This window comes from Plecotus auritus (genome assembly GCF_963455305.1).
Source record: "Plecotus auritus genome assembly, chromosome: 8".
Classification (NCBI taxonomy): Eukaryota; Metazoa; Chordata; class Mammalia; order Chiroptera; family Vespertilionidae; genus Plecotus; species Plecotus auritus.
In genome coordinates this window covers 119,768,655-119,796,477 of record NC_137782.1, presented here as the reverse complement: position 1 = coordinate 119,796,477, position 27,823 = coordinate 119,768,655, and the positions used below count along the sequence as shown (strand labels likewise).

Below are 27,823 nucleotides of genomic sequence, written 5' to 3'. Positions count from 1 at the left end.
TCAACATTCTTCCTTTTTTTTTTTTTTTTTTTTTTAAATATATTTTATTGTGATTTTTTACAGAGAGGAAGGGAGAGGGACAGAGAGCCAGAAACATCGATGAGAGAGAAACATCAATCAGCTGCCTCCCGCACGCCCCCCACTGGGGATGTGCCCGCAACCAAGGCACATGCCCCCGACCGGAATCGAACCTGGGACCCTTGAGTCCGCAGGCCGACGCTCCATCCACTGAGCCAAACCAGTCAGGGCAACATTCTTCCTTTTTTTTCCAAATAAAATTGTGGTCTGGAAAGGCTGCTCAGTCATATTACTTGAGATCAGTGTCAGAACTAGAATTCAGATCCAATGGCTTTAAAAAAAAATTTTTTTTTTAAATATTAAAAGAGAGAGACAGAAACATCAATGATGAGAGAATCCCCTCCTGCACACCCCCTACTGGGGATGGAACCCACAACCAGGGCATGTGCCCTGACTGGGAATTGAAATGTGACCTCTCCTGGTTCATAGGTTGACGCTCAACCACTGAGCTATGCTGCCCAGGCCAAATCCCATGGCTTTTACTCCAGCCTATTTTCTACTGTGTATGCTTCTGGGATGAAGTGACCCAAAACTGCAGGCTCATTAGTTTATAGGTACTCTAAGGCTAGACTTTTGCAGTGGGTAAAATTTGCCTGTTTGCTCAAGATTTTTCTGAGTTGCTGAGCAGTTAATTTAGGAATGGGACTTTGGAGCCAGACTGTGTGGGTTCAAACCCCAGCTTGGTTACTTACTAACTGTAACATCTGGTAAATTGTTTCTCTCTCTATGCATCATTTCACAAAATAGGCATAATGCTTAGTAACCTCAGGGTGGTTGTATTTGATGGTTAGCCTATCTAATAAAGAGGAATATGCAAATTGACCATCATGCCATCACAAGATGCAGCACCCACAGCAGGGGCAGGGCAGCGGGGAGCGGGCTCAATGGGCCACCTTCACTCGGAACTGATGACTCCCCCGCACGCCGCCTCCCCCACTCACCCCGGCCTCCCTGCTGCTCGCCTCGCCCAGCAGTCCGTCCACAGACTGCGGGGCCCTAGGCAGGCAGTGCCCGGTGGAGTCTGCGCTGAGGTGGGTGAGGCAGGTGCATGGGCTGCGGCGGTCCCTGCGGCACGGGGACAGACTGAGACTTCAGGTGACTCACCCGCGGCTTCCGGTGTCACTGGGCTGGGCTCAGGGTGGGGAGGGCTGGGGTAAGGTTGGGGTGGCTGGGGGCAAAGCCTCACTGCAGGCCACAGGCGGGGGTGCGAGCAGAGGTTTAGTGCGGGAGACAGGGAGGGGCGTGGCCTGTGGAGGGCGTCATCCGACTGGAAGTCCCTGCGGGGTGGGGTGCGGCTGGGAGGTGCGGGGCGGGTCCAGGCAGGTGGAGACGGTACCGGGAGCCCAGCATGGGACCGCCTGGATCCACCTGTGACAGACATGTTTTGTGCAATTTCACAGTCACCCCACACTTCTCAATATTTTCAAAACTAGCGTGATGCACTCAAGCAGGAGTCCTGTGTGGTAGGAAGTAGATGTTAGGAGTGGCGGCGAGAGGAAGCCTGGGGCACAGGGGGGCACAGAAGCGGGTCCCCAAAGACTGACCGCCTGCCTGGGTGGGAGGATGGGCTGAGGTGAGAAGATCCTCTGACGGGAAGGAGTAGGGAGCAGGCAGCAAGCATGTCTCACACAAATCCCAGTCACTTTGTGGTAATGGCCATGCCTGGAGTATTGTGTAAACCCTGGAGAGAAATGTATAGGTCATTTTGGCTTTTATCTCTTAAAAATGGGATTTTTAAACTGCAGCTCCGTTTAGCATACTGAATGTAAGGCCCCGTATTTCTTATGAAGGGATATGACCTAACATGGCAGTCATGTCAGGATTAATGATATATCACTTAAATTGATACCATGTAGTTAAAAAACAGGACTCTAAGTCAACAGGTAAATTCCTATTTAAAATTACCTATATGAAAATAAAAACAGGAACTGTTGCCTTTCTGGAACGATGTACATATCCTTTTGGAAAATGAATTAAGAAATAGCTTTGCTTTAATTGTCATGATTCTCTTATGATAATTTTCTGACTTTTCTGGGAGGGGTCTAGAGTTATAATTTTGGTCACATTTTTAGATCAATGCCCCTCCCCCCAGCCATATATTTCTGTTGTAAATATAAGATTGATCTAATTTTGCATTCTTATTTATGTTAATATTTCTTTACAGGTGACTTTGGGGGGGGGCACAAAAGTCTTCTTTGAAGAGCTTTGTACAGTTACTGAAGGATGTCAGAAACAGTGTTGATTGATCTATTTGGTTTGACATTGAACTCTCAGAAAAACTATCAGACCTTACTGAAGACATTGAATGCTATTAGGTACCGCCATGCTGCCAAGGCCAAGTTCCTTTGCATAATGTGTTGAACCGGCAGTTGGACATCCCCCGAGGGGTCCCCGATTGGAGAGAGTGCAGGCCGGGCTAAGGGAGTCCCCCCCCCCCACCGTGCATGAATTTCGTGCACCGGGCCTCTGGTCTGTATATATAAAGGGCTAATATGCTAAGTGTCTGACTGTCCAACAAGTTGCTATGATGTGCACTGACCACCAGGGGACAGGTGCGCAATGCAGGAGCTGCTGAGCTGCAGTGATTTGGCAGCGCCGGTTCTTGGGTGACCACCCCGAAACCAGAGAGGAGGGAGCCTGATTCCTCGCAGAGCCACACGATTCCACCTTCGGCTGTGGGTTATGTTGTTGCTGGGGCACTGTTGGCCCCGAATCTGGTTTACTGCACACTTGTGTTTGCCTTCCACACCCTGTACAACAGCAACTTTGCAGAGTGCTCTCTCACACTCTGGGACCCCTCGGGGGATGTCGGAGAGCCGGTTTTGGCCCAATCCCCGCAGGCCAGGCCAAGGGATCCCACCTGCTGAAGGGACCCTGCTCACTTTGCAGACTCGGGGGAGGGACCGTGGGAGGTTGGTTCCAGGGCATGTCTGGCCCATCTCGCCTAGTCCTGCCCCACCACCCACCTTCTAATTAATTTCCTTTCAATGAGCAGCAATCTGTGCACCGGGTCACTAGTCCTATATAATAAAGAGGTAATATGCAAATTGACCATCACACCCTCACAAGATTGCTGCCTACGACCGGGCCGGCAGGGGGGTTAGTGAGGGATGACCAAACGACTAAACAAGCAGGTTGTGTGGGGCAACCAGGCCGGCAGGGGGGTTAGTGAGGGACGACCAAACAACTGAACAAGCAGGCTGCGTGGGGCAACCAGGCCAGCAGAGGGGGCAGTTGGGGGTGACCAGGCCAGCAGGAGGGGCAGTTAGGGGCGACCAGGCTGGCAGAGGGGGGCAGTTGGGGGTGACCAGGCCGGTGGCGGGCGGGGGGAGGGGGGCAGTTAGTGGTGACCAAGAAGGCAGGCAGGTGAGTGATTAGGAGCCAGCGGTCCAGGATTGTGAGAGGGATGTCCCGGATTGGAGAGGATGCAGGCTGGCCTGAGGGGACCCCCAACCCCATGCACAAATTTCATGCACTGGGCCTCTAGTATATATATAAGATCTTTTGGTTAAACTCTTCCAATCCCCTTCCCCCTTCCTTCTGAGATTCTTCAGTGTGTTCCATGTTTCCATGCCTCTGATACTATTTTATTCACCAGTTTATTTTGTTCTTCTTCCTCTTCTTAAAGAATACCCTTCAACATTTCATGTAATACTGGTTTGGTGGTGATGAACTCCTTTACCTTTTTCTTGTCTGTGAAGCTCTTTATCTGACCTTTAATCATAAACGATAGCTTTGCTGGGTAATCTTGGTTGTAGTTGCTTGCTTTTCATCAGTTTGAATATTTCTTGCTATTCCTTCTGGCCTACAAAGTTTCTGTTGAGAAATCAGCTGACAGTCGTATGAGCACTCCCCTTTAAGTAACTAACTGCTTTTTTTCTTGCTGCTTTTAGATCTCTCTTTAACACTTGGCATGATAATTATGATGTGTCTTGTGGGCCTCTTTGGGTTCCTCCTGTTTGGGACTCTCTGTGCTTCCTGGACTTGTAAGTCTATTTCTTTCCCCAGGTAGAGGAACTTTTCTGCCATTATTTCTTCAAATAGGTTTTTCAATATCTTGCTCTCTCTTCTTCTTCTGGCACCCCCATAATGCAATGTTGGTACACTTGAAGTTGTCCCAGAGGCTCCTTAAACCATCTTAATATTTTTGGATTATTTTTTCTTTTTGCTCTTCTTTCTGGGTGTTTTTTTGCTTCTATTCTCGGAATCCTCTACTCTACTGTTGTATCTCTGTAAATTTTTCTTTATTTCAGTTAGCGTGTGCTTAATTTCTGACTGGTCTTTATTTTTGTCTTTGACATTCTCACTAATATCCTTGAAAGTCTCACTAAGTCCCTTGAAGCTCTCATTAAGATCCTTGAGTAATCTTATAACCATTGGTTTGTACTCTGGATCCAGTAACTTGCACACTTCTATTTCTGTCATTTGTAACATGTTTCTTTATCTCCCCATTTTGGCTGCTTCTCTGTGTTTGTTTCTATTTACTAGTAGAGTTGTTGTGTCTCCTGGAATTGGTAGACTAGCCTTGTGTAATAGGTGTCCGGTAAGGCCCAGTGGCTCAGCCTCCCCAGTCACCTGAGATGGGCACTCTAGGTGCACCCTGTGTGGGCTGTGTGCACAGTCTTGTTATAGTTGACCCTTGATTGGCATCAGTGGGAGGAACTGGCCTTCAGGCCAACTGGCTGTGAGGACCAGCTGAGTCTACAGTGGAAGAGGTGCTACACAGGAGACCCCTATATAGCAGGACTTGCTTCAGTGGGGCTTTGGTGCTCACTGAGTCTGCCCCTTGAATGTTGTTTGTGGATGTGTAGAGTTGTAATCTGGTATGGTCTGAAGCTGTCCACCGTGTCACTGGCTTTGGGGCCTCCAGGGCAGTGCAAAGTTAGCTACTGCCTAGGGCAGCCTTGGGCAAACTACGGCCCGCGGGCCGGATCCGGCTGTTCTATCCGGTTCTCTTGCTCTCCCCTCCGCTCCTTTACTTTGAATTTATATTAGTTTACACAAACACTCCATCCATGCTTTTGTTCCGGCCCTCCGGTCCAGTTTAAGAACCCATTGTGGCCCTCGAGTCAAAATGTTTGCCCACCCCTGGCCTAGGGCCACCCAGCAGGAGCTATAGAGGGATCTGCAGATGACTGCTATTTGTATTGAGCTTGGGAGTGCCCAGGTGAGGCCCAACTGTGAAGTAAGGCAGGCTGGTGCTATTGCTGGGTCTTGGGCCTTTTATTGGTAGGTTTGGGGCATGCTGGCACCAGCTGCAGCTTGTTTGAGAGATTTTAGCAAAGTCTGAAGCCTGAGGCAGGACAGCTATTTTCATATGGAAAAGCTGCTGCAAACAGTTGGGGGGTGGGGCTCTGGGAATCACCAGGGCAGAGCAAAGAGTATGTGCCATGCTGATGGAAACTCAGATATGGCTGCCAGTCAGCCCTGCCACAGGGAGGTTCCCAGAACAGGAACAGTGACCCCTGCAAGCACCTCCATCTGGGAGAAAACTAAATTCCTGCCCCTATGCCAGACAATCCAGTTCTTCCCCATATGTGTCTGGGTTCGAGTCTGAGTAAGTTTGTGACCAGCTCTTTAAGAGGAACACCTGGGTCTCCAGCAGCCTCTGTGTCACTCAGCCACAATACCCACTAGTTTTTACAGCCCTCAGTTACAGGGACTTCTCAGTTTTGGAACCCTAGGCTGTGGGTCTGGTGTGGGGCTGGGACCCCTCCCTTGCTCCTCACAGGCAGCCTCCACAGAGACGATCTCCCTCCCGATTAAAAAACGGGCACAGCCGCCGAAACCGGTTTGGCTCAGTGGATAGAGCATCGGCCTGCGGACTGAAGGGTCCCGGGTTCGATTCCGGTCAAGGGCATGTACCTTGGTTGCGGGCACATCCCCAGTGGGGGGTGTGCAGGAGGCAGCTGATCGATGTTTCTCTCTCATCGATGTTTCTAGCTCTCTATCCCTCTCCCTTCCTCTCTGTAAAAAATCAATAAAATATATTAAAAAAAAAAAAAAACAAAAAAAAAAAAGGGCACAGCCAAAACCGGTTTGGCTCAGTGGATAGAGCGTCGGCCTGCGGACTGAAGGGTCCCGGGTTCGATTCCGGTCAAGGGCATGTACCTTGGTTGCGGGCACATCCCCAGTGGGAGGTGTGCAGGAGGCAGCTGATGGATGTTTCTCTCTCATCGATGTTTCTAGCTCTCTATCCCTCTCCCTTCCTCTCTGTAAAGTATCAATAAAATATATTTTTAAAAAATAAAAAAATAAAATAAAAAAATAAATAAAAAACGGGCACATGTGGGTGTCGGACCAGCCCATTCCATGCCTCCACCCTTCCTACCAGTCTCAGTGTCCTTTCTTCTTTACTTCTCTAGTTGTAGTACTGCCATTCAGCCAGCTTTCAGGCAGTTCTGAATGATGGTTGTTCTGTATTTTAGTTGTAATTTTTGATGTGTTGATGGGAGGCGACAAGTACAGTTTTTTACCTATGCCGCCATCCTTGAACATTTCTTGTAGCAATATTGTTTTTCCTGATATATCACCCAGGCAAGAGAAACAAAAGAAAAGAAACAGAACTACATGAAACTAAAAAAAATTTTGCACAGCAAAGGAAACCATCAATAAAATGAAAAAACAACCCACCAAATGGGAGACTATATTCGCCAATGATACATCTGATAAGGGGTTAACTTCCAAAGTTTATAAAGAACTTATAAAACTCAACACCAAAATAACAAATAGTCCAATTAAAAAATGGGCACAATACCTGAGTAGACACTTTGGGCAATTGACATGAAAAGATGCTCAGTGTTACTAACCATCAGAGAAATGCAAATTAAAACCACCTCGTGCCTGTCAGAATGGCTATCATTGATCAACAAACAGCCCTAGCCAGTTCGGCTCAGTGGATAGAGTGTCAGTCTGTGGACCATAGGTTCCTAGGTTTGATTCCAGTCAAGGGCACATACCTTGGTTGCAGGCTTTTCTTTGGCCTGGGCCCTGGTTGGGGCATGTGTAGGAGGCAACCAATTGATGTGTTTCTCTCAAATCAGTGTTTCTATCTTTCTTTCTTTCCCTCTCTCTTCTACTCGCACCCTCCCCCCAGAAAAATCAATGGAAAAATATTCTTGGGTGAGGATTTAAAAATTAAAAAATAAATAAAAAATAAATCAACAAACAAGTGTTGGTGAGGATATGGAGAAAAGGGAACCCTCGTGCACTGTTGGTGGGAATGCAGATTGGTACAGCCACTGTGGAAAGCATTATGGAATTACCTCAAAAAATAGCAAATAGCCTCACCAGTGTGGTTCAGTGGTTGACCATCAACCCATGCACCAAGAGGTCACTGGTTTGATTCCCAATCAGAACACATGTCCAGGTTACTGACTGGATTTCCAATAGGGGTTATGCAGGAGGCAGGTGATCGATGTCTCACCCTCACATTCATGTTTCTTTCTCCTTCTCCTTCCTCTCTCTCAAAAACCGATGAAAAACATGTTTTATAAAAAATAAAAATGGAACTGCATAATGAGCTAGCAGGTTCACCCTGGTAATATATCCAAAGAAACCTGAAACACTAATTCAAAAAAATAAATGCCCACCCTTATGTTCACTGCAGCATTATTTACAATAGCCAAGATTTGGAATCAGCCCAAGTGTCTAGCAGTGGATGAGTAGATAAAAAGCTGTGGACACAATGGAATACTACTCAGTTGTAAAAAAAGGAAATCTTACCCTTAGCGACAACATGGATAGCCCTAGAGAGCATTAGGCTAAGTTAAATAAGCCAGTCAGAGAAAGAGAAGTACCATATGTTTCATTTTTATATGGACTGTAGTGAACAAAATAAACTAACAAACAAGATAGAAACAGAGAACAGACTGAGAGCTCAGAAGGAGGGGTGTGCACAGCTGGGTGAATAAGGTGAAGGGATTAAGCAAAAACAAAAAACTCAGACACAGGCAATAGTATGGTGATTACGAGGGAAAGGGGGTGGGAGAAGGAAGAATAAGGTGTAGGGACATATGATGAACACACAATATACAGATGATATATTATAGAATTATACACCTGAAACCTATGTAATTTTATTAACCAATGTCACCCCAATACATTAATTAAAAAAGAATAAATAAAATAGAAACACATCATAGCCAAAAAAAGTGTTAAACTACTAAGGTATATATCTGATAAAAGAAAATCACCAAACTTCTAAATAATTAGACCCAAAATATTTCTAGTATTAAACATTGAAATAAATGTGAGTTGTACATACATTTAAGAAAGATGAATAAAAACAAGTAGGATCATCTTTTCCAACCCATTGATTCCAGTTCAGCTTGGTCGGTGGTTGGAATCTCTCCTAGCAGCTCGGGGTACAAGGTGAGACCCGCTTCCATCACAGGGCCACTCACATGAGACAGTGTAGACACTGCCAATTTACCTCACATGTACATCTTTGGGAGGTGGGAGGGAATAGAGTCCCCAGAGAAAAGCCACGCAGATATGGGGAGACAGTGGTGACCATGACACGAAATTGATTTTTTTTCTCATTAGCATTATAATGAAATGGAATTATTCGAGAACCTGCTATAATAGGGTCTCAGCTTTATGAGAAATTGCCTGTTAGACACTCCACCTTAACAGACCTTGTGCTTGCTTCCTATTTTTTATCTTACAATGCTATGAAAATCTATGCTCGGATATTTTTAGTGATTCTAGTTACCTTTTCTTCTTTCACTTGGTTTTTAACCTCTTGCTAGCTCATCAAGGCATAATTTTTTTTAAATATATTTTTATTGATTTTAGAGAGGAAGGGAAAGGGAGAGACAGAAACATCAATAATGAGAGAGAACCATTGATCAGCTGCCTCCTGCACATTCCCTACTGGGGATGGAGCCTGCAACCCAGGCATTTGCCTTTGACTGGAATCGAATCTGGGACCCTTCAGTCCGCAGGCCAATGCTTTATCCACTGAGCCAAACCAGCTAGGGCAAGGCATAATTTTTTAATTAAAGGTAACAGTGGTTTATAATATTATGTAAGTTTTTGGTGTGCAACATTATAATTTATACATTATGCTATTGTACACTATAGCATTCTCAACACCAAAATTCTAGTTTCCATCTGTCACCATACATTTGACCCCCTTTACCCATTTCACCCACACACACCTATCACCTCCTTCCCTTTTGGTAACCACCCATCTGTTGCTGTATCGTGAGTTTGATTTTGTAACATTTTATTAAACATTTTAAGTTATTTTCATTAAGTGTAAATCAGAGTAACATATTCACCATATTTTTGGATATTCCTATATTATTTTCCTATGTTGTTTCTAGTCATTTGGGAAAGGAAATATGGGGTTAAATGAACACCTTAACAATTTATAAATGTGAAATGGAGAGTAGCCTTTTACAATTGCTAATTAATGATCTTTTTTTTTTTTTGTAGGTGTCAGCTGTGATGCATGTTTAAAAGGAAATTTTCGAGGTCGCAGATATAAGTGTTTAATTTGCTACGATTACGATCTTTGTGCGTCTTGTTATGAAAGTGGTGCAACAACAACAAGGCATACAACTGACCACCCAATGCAGTGCATATTAACAAGGGTAGATTTTGGTACGTATTTAATAATATTTTAGTGGATTATCATTTAGAATTTTATGTGTATGTGTGTGAAGAAATAAAGGCAAAATGTTCTAAGAACTATATCCCCAACAGCATACATGAGGCTCCAAACTTACTAAAAATAACATGAATCTTTTATAAATTCTGTGTAATTCTTTCTCCTAATCATAGTTTACTTGTTTATGAAAGCCATTCAGAAACATATATAACTGACAAGATATGATACGGAAGAGTGCTTTAGTAAAGAAGGAAAGGAATAAAGTTAAACTGCCTGTTCTGCTAATAATATATTCTTGTTCTAGTTATCAGAAAACAGATTATTCCTACAATTGATTAGAAGACATTGTCAATCCATAAGGAAAGCTATAAATGTTTCATTGCTATAATTTCTTACATAGTCAGCTCTTGTTATTATCTGTCCTTTTTTAAAAAAATATATTTTATTGATTTTTTACAAAGAGGAAGGGAGAGGGATAGAGTTAGAAACAGTGATGAGAGAGAAACATCGATCAGCTGCCTCCTGCACACTCCCTACTGGGTATGTGCCCGCAACCAAGGTACATGCCCTTGACCGGAATCAAACCTGGGACCCTTGAGTCCGCATATATATGTGTGTGTGTGTGTGTGTGTGTGTGTGTGTGTGTGTGTGTGTGTGTGTGTGTGTGTGTGTGTGTATGTGTATATATATATATATATACACATACACACACACACACACACTTCGGAGAAATGTCTATTCAGATCCTTTGCAAATTTTTAAAATGGGGGATATATCTTTTGTTACTGAGTTTTAATAGTTCATTGTGTATTTATATACAAGTTCCTTATCAGAAATTTTGGTTTGCAGAAATTTTTTTCCGTTCTGTGGGTTGTCTTCACTTTCTTGATGATGTGTTTTGAAGCACAAAAGTTTTAATTTTGTTGATGTCCAGTTAATCTGTTTTTTTCCTTACATTGTGCTTTTGGTGTCATAGCTAGGAAACCTATTGCCTAATTCAACATCACAAAAATTTAAAACTGTTTTCTTCTAAGAGTTTTGTAGTTTTAGCTTCTATATTTAGATCTTTGATCCACTTTGATTTAATTTTTATAAATGGAATGAGAAAGAGGTTCAACTTTATTCTTTGGCATATGGATATTCAGTTGTCCCAGCATCATTTGTTGAAAAGACAATTCTTTACCCAGTGAAATATGTCTTGGCATTCTTGTTGAAAATCAGTTGGCAGGGATAGGGGGAAATAGAGTGATGTTGGTCAAAGGGTACAAAGTTTTGTTATGCAAGATGAGTAAGTTCTAGAGATGAATAAATTCTAATGCATAGCATGATGACCATAGTTAGCAATATTGTATTCTATATCAACAAACACAAACACAATGGTAACTATGTAGAGGTGGAGGATATGTTAATTAAGTTGATTGTGGTGATCTTTCCATAGTATAAGTAATCAAAACATCAAGTTGTGCCGAAACTGGTTTGGCTCAGTGGATAGAGCGTCGGCCTGCGGACTGAAAGGTCCCAGGTTTGATTCCGGTCAAGGGCATGTACCTTGGTTGCGGGTACATCCTCAGTGGGAGGTGTGCAGGAGGCAGCTGATCGATGTTTCTCTCTCATCGATGTTTCTAGCTCTCTATCCCTCTCCCTTCCTCTCTTGGAAATATCAATAAAATATATTTTTAAAAAAAACAAAAACATCAAGTTGTAACCATTAATATATATAATTTTTATGTGCCAAAGATATCTTTATAATGCTGTTAAAAAAGTTAGTTGATCATAAATGTGTTTATTTCTAGACTCTTAAGCAATTTCATTGATTTGACTATCTTTATGCCAGTACCATGCTGTCTTGATAACTGGCTTTGTAGTAAGCTTTGAAATCAAGAAGTGTGAGTCAACTTTGTTGTTCTTCAAGATTATTTTGGGTATTCTAGATCCCTTGAGTTTCTGTGTAAATTTTGGATCAGTTTGTCAAATTTCTGCAAGGAAGGCAACAGGGATTTTGATAGGGATTGTTTTGAATCTGTAGATCAGTTGGGAGAGTAATACTAAATCTCTCAGTCCATGAACATGGGATCTCTTTCCATTTACTTAGGTCATTTAATTTTTTTCAACAATGATTTATAGTAATCAAAGAATAAGTTTTATGCTTCTTTCATTAAATATATTTCCAAGTATTATTTTTGCTATTGTACATGGAATTTTTATTTTTGAATATATATATTTTTTACTGCAAGTATATAGAACAATTGGTTTTTGTATATAGAACTTGTGTCCTGTGATGTTACTGAACTCATTTATTACTTCTAATAGTTTTTTAGTGGATTCCTTAGGGTTTGGAAGGAATTCCTCTGCTATTAGAGGTAGTTTTACTTCTTTCCATCTGGATGGCTTTCATGTCACTTTCTTACCTAGATTTTTAGTAAAATATTGAATAGAAATGGCAAGAGTGAACCATTCTTGTCGTTTCTGGTGGGGAGGAGGGGGATATCCAGTCTTTCACCAGTGTACTGTTAGCTGTGCCTTTTTTGTAGATGCCCTTTAACAGCTGAGGAAGTTTTTTATATATTTATCCTCACTATCCCAAATTTACCTGACAAGTCTTATGCACATAATAAATGGTCAGTATATATGTACTGGATACATACTTTTAAGATAGTCTAAATCTCCCTAAAAATTAATGTGAACAAATTAATCATGTAGTGAGCACTTCCTTCCATTTTCTCATCTTACAAAAATGGTCATGTCCTCTTAAATTAGGCATTTGTTTCATGTTAAAAAATGAGAGTTCTTTGTAATGAAGTGACATAACCTATTAAATATACTTTCAATTACATTTTTTGTGTACTGCTTATGGAGGAAAATAGATTTATTCCTTGAGATGTACTAATGAGGCAAACAGATTATTCCCACAGATTCTCACTGAGTGGTTGGTTCTTCACTAACTGAGTTGAGCAGCGTATGTTATGGTAGTGTCCAAGTTAGCATTACAAGAACTGAATGCCGAGGATCCTTCCTACTTGTAAGAATGGTATATGATGAAACTGCATACTGATCATGGTCATCTGCTCCTTCCCTCTGAGCACTTGTGTTCTTGTATATAATACACCCTGACCATTTTTTTTGTGTTGACATTGGTACTGCCACAGTATATACAGAAAAAAATAAATTGCAAGAAAATTAGAACCAAGCCCTGGCCAGGTAGCTCAGTTGGTGATCATGTCATCCTGATACGCCAAGGTTGTGAGTTTGATCCCTGATCCCAGGGCACTTATAAGAATCAACCAATAGATACATAGATAAGTGGAACAACAAAGCTACCCCTCTCTTTCTCTGTCTCAATAATTAAAATTTAAAATAAAATTAGAACCAGATGTGAAATGAGAGATGTTTTAACAGTAAATGAAGGGATTGAAAGCTCTTTGCTTTATTTTTGTCTTACGGCTGTACTATCTATATGGAGAAGGAATTGGAGGGCTGTCATGGAATCCTTGAGAGAATAAGGATATTGCAAATATAAACAGGGAGTCACCTAAGCACACATTGACAGTGAAGTTGTTGGTGAAGATTTTAGGCACACCTTTTTTTTTTTTTTTTTTAAATATTATTGCAAATATTTTTTCACATTCAGTCAATTGCCATTTTTTAAGGCACGCTTAAACTTTTGTACCATATGATTGCATTCTTATAATTAAGAAACTAATAATAATTCTTTCTCAGTGCAATTCTACTTTATTTTTCAGATTTGTACTATGGTGGGGAAGCTTTCTCTGTAGAGCAGCCACAGTCTTTTACTTGTCCCTATTGTGGAAAAATGGGCTATACGGAGACATCTCTTCAAGAACATGTTACGTCTGAACACGCAGAAACATCAACAGAAGTGGTAAGTAGAACAGCCTCGTGTCTAAAATGATGGGGTTAAGTAAATTATTTCTAATATAAATAAAGCTAGGTCACTATCATGTACCTTCTAAGTTTGCATAGTAATTATTAAAATTATATATATTTTTTTAAGTTGTCTTTTTTAAAATATATTTTTATTGATTTCAGAGAGGAAGAGGGAGGGAGAGGTAGAAACATCATTGATGAGAGAGAATCATTGATCGGCTGCCTCCTGCACGCCCCCTACTGGGGCTTGAGCCTGCAACCTGGGCATGTGCCATTACCGGGAATCGAACCCAGGACCCTTCAGTCCACAGGCCGGTACTCTATCCACTGAGCCAAACCAGCTAGGGATAAAATTATATTTTAACAACAAATTTTATACAGCCTAGGAAGCAGCATGTGTTCAAGATAATGCCCCTCATTTGTCCACACTCTTCATTCACATTTGTGGGAAGCAAAGTGTAGAGTCTTCACCAAATTCAGGAGCCTTCAGGAAATAAATGCATTGTGAAAAGATTAAAAGCACTTCAACCTGTCACACAGCTCTTTTTATAGTATTCTTGCTACCTGTCTCATTTTTCTTCTGTAAGGAAATCTTCACAAGGAAATTTTAAAATCTTTGGTCATGTATTAAGTAGTAATCCATTATCACATCTCACTGACTTTACTGTACTTGGTTTTCTTCCGATCAGATCTCTTGCTTCATAGCACAAAGCTCTGAGGTTCTTAGAAGTTCCTTGCACTCTGATCTTTTCCAGTACCTAAAAGCCAGAGACCCAGAATAATACACAAAGAAAGTCTTGCCTAGAAAGCTTTTTAGATATTTTACTTGACATGTGATTCAGCAAATATCCAACTTCAAGAGATGATAAAGTTCACCCAAAAGAGTCCTCTTCCCCCCTTTACTGTTGGTAATAATAAAGAGGTGAGAGATGGAACTGTAGGTGTGCAATTTGGAGAATTTTGGCACAAGCAGTTACACACTGCATCAACTATTAACCCCCTAAATACACTCAAAACAAATTAATTAAAAAACTGAAGAGAAATAAAGTAGTGTCGAAGAACATGCAGCTAATAAGGGGCAGAGCTGGTGTTTGAACTTACCCAGAGTCCTCTGGGTTATAGAGTCTCTACTTAACCAATGTCCTGCATCTCCACTATAGCTCTGCTGTTACAGTGGTGAATAACACAGGTTCACTTTCATTTCCATTTACATTGCGGGTTTGATACTCAAAGTTGTTAAAGATTTATCATTCAAACAGTTGGTAAATTTACATTATGTCATCCTCAAGCCCACTTTTACTATCTGATGACTCAGATATGCTCTTATTTTGCATGTTGGGAAGCCTGAGAACACGGTTGTCACATTTCACTACGGTTCTTAATTTGTTCGATTTATTCTGTCAAGGTGACTTTGCTTCCTTTTGTACAGTCCCAAACACCAGGGTAAAGAATATTGACTGGGTTGCATCTTCATCCTGGTTGCTGTGGAAAACTTGGAATAAGTTCTCCTTGATTTAATTTCTGTCAGGTGTGGTCCTTTATTTACCTAGATACAGTTAGGGAGAGATTTTCCTTATTATAAACTAGGCATTCTTAAAATCAATATAGCCAACAGGCCCTGATACACTCTCACCACCCCACAGATGGGGTGCTCAGTTTTTCACATCCGAAGTTGGAGAATACGGTGGACATTTAAGTCCTATCTATAAAGGAAAAGCTAATTACTCATTCCTTTAAAATAAGAGTTCCTAAAAGTAAATACAATTTTATACTCCTGTATACCGGATACACAGTCTGAAAATTACTGACTATGTACAAATGGTTTTGTGGTCTGGCTCACATAGTGTGTCCAGTTACATGCCTTCATTAAGTTCCACATGTTTGCAACACAGCTGTAGGCATTTGCTATACTGTTTTTCATACTGGTATTTGTGGAATATTTTAAGGATTTCCCCCCTTCTTATCAGCTCTTAGTCTGCATGAGCACTGACTGTATCTACCTCTGTTCCCACGCATAACAAACCCAGACATTTCAAAGTGAAAAGTGGTAAGCAGCCCTGCTGGTGTGGCTTATTTGGTTGGGCATTGTCCCCTACACCAAAAGGCTTCCAGTTTGGTTTGGTCAGGACACATGCCCAGGTTGTGGGCTCAATCCCTGGTTGGGGGTGTGCAGGAGGCAGCTGATCTATGTTTCTTTCTCACGTCAATGTCTCTCTCTCTCTCTTCCCTCCCCCCTCCCTCTCTCCCTCTCCCTCTTCTTCTCCCTCCCTCTCTCTCTCTCTCTCTCTCTCTCTCTCTCTCTCTCTCTCTAAAATATAAATATATTTTAGCCCTTGCTGGTATGACTCTGTGGTTAGAGTGTTGGTCCATGCACCAAAGGGTCATGGGTTTGATTCCTGGCCAAGGGCACGTACTTGGGTTGCAGGTTTGATCCCCAGCCCCAATTGGGGCACATGCAGGAGGCAACCAATCCATGTTTCTCTTTCTCTCTCCCTCTTCTTCCCTCTCCCTCCCTCCCTCCCTCCCTCTCCCCCTCTCCCCCTCTTCCCCTTCTCCTCTCCCTCTCCCTCTCTTTTTCCTCCCTTCTTCTCACTCTCTTTGAAAAATCTATGGAAAAAATATCATCGGGTGAGGATTAAAAATATATATTTTTTAAATGATAAGCAGACATGAATATTTGATATGAAGGTACGAGGATCTTCTTTGAGACATGTAAGTCATTTCCTAGATCCAGGCTGGCATTGAGCAGCTACAACTGCATAGCAACTTACTGACTAGCGTCCATTCTGAAGGACTGGTGCTGTGCCACACCAGTTAAATCTTTTTAAAAATATATATATTTTTTATTGATTTCAGAGAGAGGAAGGGAGAGGGAAAGAGAGAGAGAGAGAGAGAGAAACATCAGAGATGAGAGAGAACCATTGATCAGCTGCCTTCTTCACACCCTCTTCTGGGGATTGAGCCCTTGACCAGAATTGAACCCAGGACCCTTCAGTCCGCAGGCTGACGCTCTATCCACTGAGCCAAACCAGCTAGGGCAGTTGTTAAATATTTTGAATGCCTTTCTGTATATATGTGAAGCATATTATCAGCTCTAATATGTTAGTTATATGTAAATGTCCAGGTGATATTACGAGCTGGCCAGTTTTGCTCAGTGGATAGAGCGTCGACCTGCAGACTGAAGGGTCCTGGGTTTGATTCCGGTCAAGGGCACATGCCCAGATTGTGGGCTTGATCCCCAGTAAAGGGCCTGCAGAAAGTAGCCAATCAATGATGTTTCTATATCTCTCATCATTGATGTTTCTCTCTCTCTCTTCCTCCTCCGTCCTCTGTAACATCAATAAAAATAAATTTAAAAAAATAAATGTCCAGGTGATATTACTATGGATCCCCTCTTACCCCACCCCCAATATTTGGCAAAGTCGGGGTTAATCAGACATTTTGAATTCTAGAGTTTGAGTGACTCATGTCATTTTGATGAGGGATTATGTTCACGTAATAGCTGACTCTTATCTCCTTTTCTGTTCTTGTTTACATTTTTTTTCTAAATGCTCAATTTGTTACTTTGCTTTGTCCCTGTGTTTCCCGCCTATGTCCTCTAGAGTCTAGACCAGTGGTCTGCAAACTCATTAGTCAACAGAGCCAAATATCAACAGTACAACGATTGAAATTTCTTTTGAGAGCCAAATTTTTTAAACTTAAACTTCTTCTAACGCCACTTCTTCAAAATAGACTCGCCCAGGCCATGGTATTTGTGGAAGAGCCACACTCAAGGGGCCAAAGAGCCGCATGTGGCTCGCGAGCCGCAGTTTGCCGACCACGGGTCTAGACCATCACTTTGTACCTATCTACAGGATTTAAGGATCTCACTCCTCTAACAATTTAAAACCATTGGGATATACCACTGCAGATACTGCTGTCACCACTAGTAAGGATTTACTGGTACCTGACATAGCTAGTGAGAAAGACTACTGAAGGTTAATTTTGAAAACAACTTTGTTGTCCTTGTCTTTATTTCTCTGTTTCCCTTTTCAGCGAGGGACTCTAAGATCCAACATGAAGATTTTCCTTCCTTCTTAAGATTATTGTAAGATTACTCAGAGGTTTTTGATTTTTATAGTATGACATCTGACATAGAATACATAGTGAAGGTGATTACCAGTTAAAAATTTAAAAAAGAGATTGGGTATAGTCTCAGGAGTCTTTATGTAAACACCAAATATAAATGTGATTTTGAAATTAAGTACAAGTTCTTAAAAACCCTCATAGTTATCATGAGATTTGGTAGATCAGGACAATTAACTGGATTTTGATTGTGGAAAGAATTGGAGGAAGTAGCACTGTATATAATTATCGAAATCCATCAACCTGGTAGTAGAAGTGAACAATAGAGGTCAAATGGGATTGCAGATAGGAGGGATCTAGTTTGGGTTGTGAAAGAAACATGGTGGGAAAACTTTTGTTTGAGCATAAAAGGACATTAAGAGTGACTCCTAGAAATTTTCTTAAATCTTGCATTTGAGCTGACTTGTCCTTCAGCTAATTAGAAAGCCTTCAGGATTTTATAAAGTAAAAGCACTTTTTGGTTTACCAACATTTTTTTCTCACTTCTAGAAATCTATGTTATATTATTTTGTCTGTAATTAATAACAGTCTTCTAATAGTTCACTGCTGGGACTTTTGCTTTCTATTTTTTATTTAATTTATTTGCTCTTTGTTTTTATTACTCTCCAGAAAAGGGGTGAGGGAGGGGTGTCTCCCACTTTTATAGGTGCTTCATATATGTTAGTGAGACATTCCCCCCACCTTTTTAATGAAGACCAAGATGTGTTTTTAACAAATTGAGTTTAATTTTTAAATAGCATGGTAGTCTTTTGTTCCTTTTAGAGTAATTTGATAAGAAATAAAAATCAAAGAGAACCATTATTTTGAAATTTTCCACAATCTGAATTGAGACAATTTTATTTTGAATGATAAATTTTATGGAGAAAAACGTTGGCATAAAAGGACATACAAATCTTTTTTAATGATTTATAGTAATCATTTTTAGCAGATAATGTGTTTAATTTTTTTATTGATTTTGAGAGAGAGAGAGAGAAACATTGATTTGTTCTACTTATTTATGCATTAACTGGTTAGTTCTTTTATGTGCCTTGACTGGTTATCAAACCCACAACCTTGGCGTATATATCCAGCCGGGGCACATGTGTTTAATATTTAAACAGTTGTTTTGAGTGTCAAGTAAAAGGAGCCATAGGGACAGGATAGAAATTATCATCATCGTTATGACATTTTGTTTATAAACAATTAGATGCATTTGATCTGTTTTCTCAACACATATGTTTCCTTATTAGGAGCAATAATGGTGGAGTGAACCACAATTTTTCTAAATATTATAATTACCTATTTACCCATATAATCAGGCTGTTAGGAAAGGTAACATTTAAAAGCCAAAGACACATTAAAAGAAAAAAAATAGGCTTTGATTGTTACTGCTTGTATTTTTTTTTTTTTTATCAAAGAATGCAGTTAGATGCTGTCTGCTCTCCTGTGAACTAACAAAGGTACTTTATTTAATAATATGGAGAAACAGGCTTTGAAAAATACAGTTGGGACAGGCAATCAACTATATTCAGCTAGAAAGATCATCAGGATGTGTTATCTTTACTATTTGTGTTTTTCATTACTTTTTTAAAAAATATATTACTGATTTCAGAGAGGAAGGAAGAGGGAGAGAAAGATAGAAACATTGATCGGCTGCCTCCTGCACTGGGGATTGAGCTGGACCTCCTGGTTGAGAGGTCAACACTCAACCAGTGAGCCACACCGGCCGGGCCTTTTCGTTACTTTACACTCAAAACACTTTCTGTTTTATAGCTCACTTTTTTTTATCTTTAGAATTCGGCTATCTTTGCATAGTTGTTTTTTTTTAAATATATTTTTATTGATTTCAGGGAGGAAGAAAGAGGGAGAGAGAGAGAGAAACAACAATGATGACAGAGAACCATTGATTGGCTGCCTCCTGCATGCCCCCTACTGGGGATCGAGCCCGCAACCTGGGCATATGCCTTTGACCTGGAATCGAACCCGGGACCTTTTAGTCGCAGGCTGATGCTCTTATCTACTGAGCCAAACTGGCCAGGGCTGCATAGTTTTTTAATAATAGTTATTTTGAGCACATTTACTTATTTAAAATCAGATAGTTATACTTTGGATTTTAAGGGTGATAGCCATTAGTATACCAGCAGATTACTTAGTTGATAGCAGGGAAGGAAATGATAAGAGGCGCTTTGGATATTTCAGATTTGTTCTGGGATAATCCTATGTATGTGTGTCGTGATACTTTTAAGAGATATTTCTATAAGAAATCGGTTTCTTAAGATGGTATGAAAATCAAAAGAGGAATCACTGAGATTATCTTGAAAATGAGGTAATAGTAGCTCTTTCAGGAAGGTGTCTGTGCCTATTGAAAGTGTATTATCTCTGGGTAGGGGTTTCATTACTCCTACTTTCCTCCGTGTTGAATTGAAATCCTGCAGGGGAAGGTGAACAGGCAGTTTTCAGAATGGGAAGAGCACGTGAAAGGAAGTACGTGGAAGAGAGCAGCAGGTGGTAGAGATATTCATTTTGAATTCCTTTTTCGTTGGCCACTGGTCTGGTTTCTTCTTTCTCCTATGAAATACTGGTTTGTACAGTTCCATGTCCAGATAGTTAATTTCAAGTTGGTGCATAGAATGTTTTTCAGGGCCTGCAGGAAGGTTTGTCGGGAGGGTAGTATAAAGTAAAGAAGGAAGCTCTGGCAATTGTTGGCAAAATATAAGGTAGCGCAGAGTTCTTCATGTAACTTTCAAGCCTTCCCTCCTCCTACCATCCCTTACCCCCTTATGCCCCTCACATTTAAAAATAAAATAAACTGGTTAGGAAAATTATTTTAAGATGCCAATCTTGGTATTCAAAGTGTTCATTCCAAGAGTTCATTCCAAGAAGCCCTGCTGCACTCCGCCTTACTGAACAAGCTCCCTGGAGGAGAGGAGCATGCACACCTCTGTCCTCACCAGGCTCTAATTTCTAACAACCGTGTAAACAGTATAACGCCATCAGCTTAGGTGGGTTCATCTCTGGTTCTTCACTAAAATTGTTGCTGGCTTTTGGGCACTGCCTCCATTCCTGTTCCCCTGCCACGTTCTGTTCTTATTAGCACCATTAAGCAATAAGCAGTTCCCATTTCCTTTTCTTAAAGTCCACAGATAGAATACCCAGCTTACCCCTGGGAAGTCAGAAAAGTAAAGCTTTACATTGGGGTTTTCTCCTAGGAGAGCACAGGTGCTCACAACTAGAGAATTGTGTGAAGTCAAGCTCTGACTCTTTTGGAGTTATTTAAAAAAAATTTTTTTTATTGATTTTAGAGATGAAGGGACAGAGAGAGATAGAAGAAACATCAATGATGAGAGAGAATCATAGACTGGCTGTCTCCTGCATGCCCCACACTGGGGATCGAACCCACAACCAGGCATGTGCCCTGACCGGGAATCATCGAACCATAGCCTTCTGGTTCACAGGTCGACACTCAACCACTGAGCCATGTGGCCGGGCTGGGGTTATTATTATTATTTTTTAATATATTTTATTAATATTTTACAGAGAGGAAGGGAGAGGGATAGAGAGCTAGAAACATCGATGAGAGAGAAACATCCATCAGCTGCCTCCTGCACACCTCCCACTGGGGATGTGCCCGCAACCAAGGTACATGCCCTTGACCAGAATCGAACCTGGGACCTTTCAGTCCGCAGACCGATGCTCTATCCACTGAGCCAAACCGGTTTCGGCTGGAGTTATTTTTTATTGTGGCTAAATATGTTACTTCAAGGTTTGTGAATCCCAGAACATCAACATGCACATATAATTTATGTTTCTGTCCACAAAACAGGTTTAAAAGGGAACCTTAATTACTTTGGACTTTTAAATCAAGCATAATATATGAGGAAAACTAAAAACTTTTGTATATAACAAAAACCACTGAATATCTAAATGCTAACTCTCTAGAAGCAGGTGACAGATCCAACCTCAGCATTATATGGGAAAAATGGAACTGAGGAGAAAAACAAAACTTTATATGAATTAATTCATATTTAATAAGTTAATTTCAGAGTTCCACTGTAACAAGAGAAAATTAGAATACTGTCGAGTTGAACAGTGTACTTACTCAAATCTTGTAAGGACCTGTATCTGTTTTGGCAAAATGGATGGCTACAGTGGCAGTAGGTGGAGAGATGGTTGTTATGGGAAATAAATTGAGTCTGCCAAGTGAGACCAGATAATAGAGAACCTTTAAAACTAGAGTATTTTTCCATTTGGTTTGGTGGACAGTAAAGAGACATTTGACACCTGTACAGAGGAATGGCATGACTTGCTTCACCATCATGCCACCTAGGCTGTCATTGGGAAGGGAAGTATGGTAGGGTTCCAGTGATTCTGTTGTCCTTTTGAAACAGGATGAACCTAGTCATAATGATTATGTGAAAGAACATGGATCAAAAGGGGGTAGAAATTGCAAAGAAGCTGTGCTGCCTGTTATAAGATCATGGTTGCCAGAGAAATGATACATCAAACATTTGGTGTTTCCAGAAAGTACCAATATAAGGTGATGTAGTGAAATCACAACTTTTGTGTGCTATTGTTTTTAATTCCAGTTTCTAGTTATCTTTTTAAATATATTTTTATTGATTTCAGAGAGAAAGGGAGAGGGAGAGAGAGGTAGAATCATCCACGATGAGAGAGAATCATTGATTGGTTGCCTCCTGCACACCCCTTACTGGGGATCAAGCCTGCAACCCCTGGCATGTGGTCTTGACCAGAATCGAACCCAGGACCCACACAGTCTGCAGGCTGACATTCCATCCACTGAGCCAAACCAGCTAGGGCTGAAATCACAACTTTTTAAAAAACCATTTTTATTGAGATATAATTGACATATAGCATTATATTTGTTTCAGATGTACAACATGTCGATTATTTGTATACATAGCAAAATGATCACCACCATAAGCCTAGTTAATGTCCAACACCACACATAGTTACAAATTTGTTTTTCTTTTTTTATATATATTGTCCCTCATTTTCCTCACTTAACCCCCCTCCACCCAGGCGCTATCCCCCCTAGCCCTTCACCACCCTATTGTCTGGGTCCATGGCTATGCATATAACTATCTAAATTTGAAATCACAACTTTTGAACAGATATTCTCTAAAGGAAAATGTTTCTCATAAATCTAAAACTAGTCACTTAAAAGAAAGGAGTTTTATCAAGTTTGTGCTCCCAAAACCAAGTCAAGAAATGCCAATTGCCAAGACAGGTATTTCACTTCAGGTGTTTGTTGTTAACACAAAGCATGATGTCCCAGAGTTGAAGGACAGTTCATATGGTCTGAGAGGATGATGCATCAAAATGAATTGGCCTCGTTCTAAAGAACCAACCTAGCTCTTTGGCATCTACTGGATGCTTTTGGTGAAAGGACAATCTCTGCATAATGCTGCAGACTAGCTTCAGTTCAAGCCAGGTTATGTGTGGAGCAGATAGGCAATTTTTAAAAATGCATTTTTCTATAGCAGTGAATGGGCAGGAAAGGTGTTATGAAGCCTATCCAAAAAGAAAAGAAAAGAAACACAGGAAAAGAACTCATCACATGGAACTTAACTCTTCCTCTATTGTTTTTAAAGCTCTACACAGTACCTAAAACGAGGATGCTGTCTGGTGGGGAGTATGAGTTCAAGAAAGAGGCTGGAGGAAATCTCAACTTGCTTTAGACTGGTTAATGACATAGGGATGACTGTGTGGCGCTCTTGTTTAAAAACAAAAGCCATGCATGCTGACTTTAGATTATTTTTGTGTTTGTGTGGACATGGCCTGTCTCGAAAATGTTTTGCAAGTTAAGTAGAGATTTAGCATTTATATGTGGACTTTAAGAGGTTTGCCCGAATCTAGACATTGGTAACCACCTGTGTTAAGAATCTGCCCTGACTGGTTGCTGGCTGTGAATCATAAACTGGGACCACGTGGGAAAGTGGAAACTCCATTATGTTCTAAGCATGGGATCTCAGTACATTGGTAAAGGCTTCCAAATGGGTTGCAGATAAAAAGCAGGACTGATGCTGCCCTTCAGTGGCAAGGTGAAGCAAAGGGGAAGACGAGCAATAGCAAAGATAGCATGTAAGGATGGGGGAAGTGGGTAATAACAGTAACACCTGGTGTTTCATGCACAGGGTAAATATTTAGTTTTCAGGTCCATTGTATATTGAAGCTGTAGTTGCCTGACTTATTCAGTTATAAGATAACTGGGACCCTTTTCAAAAATACAGAATCTTGAAACTCCTAGACTCAGTTTCCAGGAAGGGGCCTGGGAAACTATATTTTTTAAAATCTGCAGTCAAATTTAGGAAACACTGACTTAAGCCAATTCAGTAAGCCTTAATGTTGACAAGTTGTTATAATTTTAAGTTAATTTGTTATGTAAAATTTTCTTGTTCAAGTAATAGGCATTATTATATCATGTGGCAGAAGTATAATAAATATTAGTGTTGACAAACTCATAATTTTAAAGTCAATAGGATAAGTGTGGAATTTTGCTGTCCTGTATAAGGATTAGGAACCATCATGTGGATATAAGACACACTGAAGACTAAGCAGTATTTGTGATCCTGAATGTTGGGGTGGTGTTCTGTCTGCCCCTCTCCCTCCACCACCTCTTCCCTGTTTCTCCTGCCCCGTTTTGCTCTTGTTTTTCTTTCTTCTTCTTGTTCCCTCCATTACTTCTCAGAAAGTACAACCTGCCCTGGCCAGTTTTCTCAGTGGTTAGAGCAGCCGTGGGCAAACTACGGCCCGCGGGCCGGATCCGGCCCGTTCGGCTGTTTTATCCAGCCTGCGGAGCCGAAAGAGCGGAGGGTTCTCTTGCTCTCCCCTCCGCTCCTTTACTTTGAATTTATATTAGTTCACACAAACACTCCATCCATGCTTTTGTTCCGGCCCTCCGGTCCAGTTTAAGAACCCATTGTGGCCCTCGAGTCAAAAAGTTTGCCCACCCCTGGGTTAGAGTGTCAACCCGAGGACCGATGGGTCTTGGGTTCAATTCCTGGTCAAGGGTAATGTACCTTGGTTGTAGGCTCGATCTCAGGCTCCACTCGGGGTGTGGGGTGTGTGCAGGAGGCAATCAGTTGATGCCTCCCTCTCTCTCTCTCTCTCTCTCTCTCTCTCTCTCTCTCTCTCTCTCTCTCTCTCTCTCTCTCTCTCTCTCATATTGATGTTTTTCTCTCTCCCCCTCTCACTCCCTCCACTTTCCCAAAAAAAAGTCAATGGAAAAAATATTCTCGGGTGAGAATTAAAAAAAGTAAGAGAAAGAAAATACAACCTTAAGTTACCCAAATTCTTATCCTAGAACATGAATTAGCTTGCTAAGTATATAAAACGTAAAAGGTGACCAGGCATCTGGTCCCATCAGCAATTCCAAATCCTCATCTGAGTTACCTTCATCTGGCCCGAGTGTGACAACATCTTCCATTTGGTTCTAGTCTCTTAATTTTTCTACACCAGCTGCCAAGCCAGGTGATCCTCCTGCTCCAGTAATTCCTTATGTAGATAGTTCATTCTTTATCACTAGTTACTACATAAGCTTGAGTACTTGTTTTATTTTTCTCTGAACAAAGCAGTTCTGAATACCTTCATCTTGCCATCTTGGCACACTTACTACAACAAAATCTAAAAGACTTTGAGTTACAGAACTGAAACTAATATACATTGTTAAAGATCTTCATTGTCTTTCTATTTTATATCCTCACCTCAGAGTGCTTTTCTAGTTTGTAGGAGATTATCAATCTATTAGACTATCCTTAGCGCATTTGGAATCTGTCCTTTCCCACTCTGCCTTCCGTCCAGGAATGTGTATTCCTGAAGAGACTTCTCATCCGGGAGCATTACATGCATCCTCAGCACTGAAACTTCTGCAACTGTCTCTGTGCAAGTCAAGATGCACATAGATTTTATCCAAAGGCCAAACTAAAAAGATGCCTTTTCCTTTGGTGGTTATTTTTTCTTTAGATAAAAGTCTTAAACTGTGCAGTCTTATGATACTACTAGAGGCCTGATGCATGAAAATTTGTGCAAGAGTAAGCCTTCCTTTCCCCGGCTGCTGGCACCGGCTTCCCTCCAGCACCCAGGACCTGGGCTTCCCTCCTCCATCCGCCAGCAGGCACCTGGGACCCAGGCTGGCTTCCCTCCAGCACCGGCTTTGTCAGGAAGAACATCCAAAATGACGTCTGGAAGACGTCCAGTCTAATTAACATATTACCCTTGTATTATTCTAATAAAGGGGATATGCTAACTGACCACCATGCCCTCACAAAGATAGCAGCGCCCACAGAAAATAAGGAGGGGATATACTAATTGACTGCCACGCCCTCAAAGATGATGGTGCCCAGTCCCCTCAGCCCCACTGGGGTAGCAGGCACGTGGTATGACCGGGCCCGCCCCACATCTGCCTCTGGAGTCCCCTCAGCTCCCCAGCTGCCCAGGGCCGGCCCGAGGCGCAGGCAAGCCTCAGATGGCGGCTGCCCAGCCGTCCTGGGCTGCACAAGGCTCAGGTAACCAGGGTCGGCTGAGGCTTGTGCTGCTGGCAGTGGCAGCAACAGAGGTGTGATGGGGACGTCACCTTCCCCTGATCGCCAGGTCGCCTCCCGCTCCTGAGGGCTCCCAGACTGTGAGAGGAGGCAGGCCGGGCTGAGGGACCCCCCTCCAGTGCATGGATTTTCATGCACCGGGCCTCTAGTTATAGATAATAATACTCCACATAGTTCAGCACCATGCAATTGTTGGAATATGCAGAGTCTCAAAAATATCTAAGCTGGCTTGTTGTTTTTTTAAACAACTGGAGGATTTTTTCCCTCCAAACCTTGTTGGTCTTTTTGCTTTAAGCTCTGGTCATGGTTCCCAAACAAGAAACAAACTATACTGTCCTACATTCCTCAAAGGGGTTATAATCTAGCTAAGCACGGTAGAAATAGGTGAAAAGGAAAATATGTGTATCAGACACTATCACCTGATGTCACAGGCAGGAATGGTACAGACAGTAAAACCTAAATTCCTAGTAAACAAAGAGTTGGTACTGTGTAAACTTGTGAGCAGATATAATTGTTTTTCTCTGTGACAGAAAAAAATGGCTGACCACCTTTCTGGCATCTTCTAAGAAATGCACACTCACGGCTTCTATCTCCGTCTATTTGCCTCACAGGCACATCCCATGTGACCACCCTACTTTTTTTGCACAATGTCATGCTTCAGCATTATTTCTCATGACCGTCTTAAGGTGTTCTTTTTTAAAAAATACATATTTTTTTATTGATTTCAGAGAGGAAGGGAGAGGGAGAGAGAGATAGAAACATCAATGATGAGAAAGAATCATTGATCGGCTGCCTTTTGCACACCCTCTACTGGGGATCGAGCCCGCAACCCAGGCATGTGCCCTTGGCCAGAATCGAACCCAGGACCCTTCAGTCCCCAGGCCAATGCTCTATCCACTGAGCCAAACCAGCTAGGGCTTAAGGTGTTCTTGAGGGTATTTCTCAGTCCTCTGGCAGACAATCAGGACAGCTGGCTGCTAGGGCACAAGGAGAACTGGGATCACAGCAGTCATATTCTCAGGGGACTTCTGCTTTCTAGTCTCTAGAAGACAGTTTGTGTTGACTTAGGCTCTAGAAATCAGAGCAATTTTTCCCTGTGTCCAGTGTTGTCCTCCCAAGTCTCACCTTTCACTGCCGCCTCATCTCCAGTGCCACTCTCTTCCCACACTGCTGGAAGAGGCAGTGAGGTCACCAATTGCCCCAAATTTTCTCCAGGTGAAAGAATTTAAACACATGACGCATGTATTGGCAAGATGAATCACGTATCTCCTTAACTCTCTTAGAGAGGCACAAACCTAAAACTTGGACTGTTCCTTTGCCAACAGGCCTGTATGCATGGCTGTGTTCTTTGAGATTGAAGTTCTTCCTACTTCAGGGCTTAGCTACCATTCTTAGATAATCTGAAAGAGTAAGCCTCTCCCCTGAAAGGTCTGAGTTCTTTCTATCCTTCCCCTCTCCTGCCTCCTTTCACCACTTTTGTTGAAACCACTGTTTTAGAAGCCACATTTCTAACCTATTCAGCCTTCTCTGCCTCCCTATATGCCATTTTATTCCTACTTCCTCCTTCTATCCCTTG

The 27,823-nt window shown here is 41.6% G+C and overlaps 1 protein-coding gene across 1 annotated transcript in view; it reads left to right on the top strand.

The window, feature by feature from the left end:
• KCMF1 (potassium channel modulatory factor 1) overlaps window positions 1–27,823 on the top strand; it is a 62,426-nt gene that overhangs the window by 21,332 nt on the left and 13,271 nt on the right. The window contains exons 2-3 of the mRNA XM_080684494.1: window positions 9,523–9,690; window positions 13,438–13,577. Of these exons, the coding sequence (XP_080540620.1) occupies window positions 9,523–9,690; window positions 13,438–13,577 (308 nt within the window). The remainder of the gene's footprint in view (window positions 1–9,522; window positions 9,691–13,437; window positions 13,578–27,823) is intronic.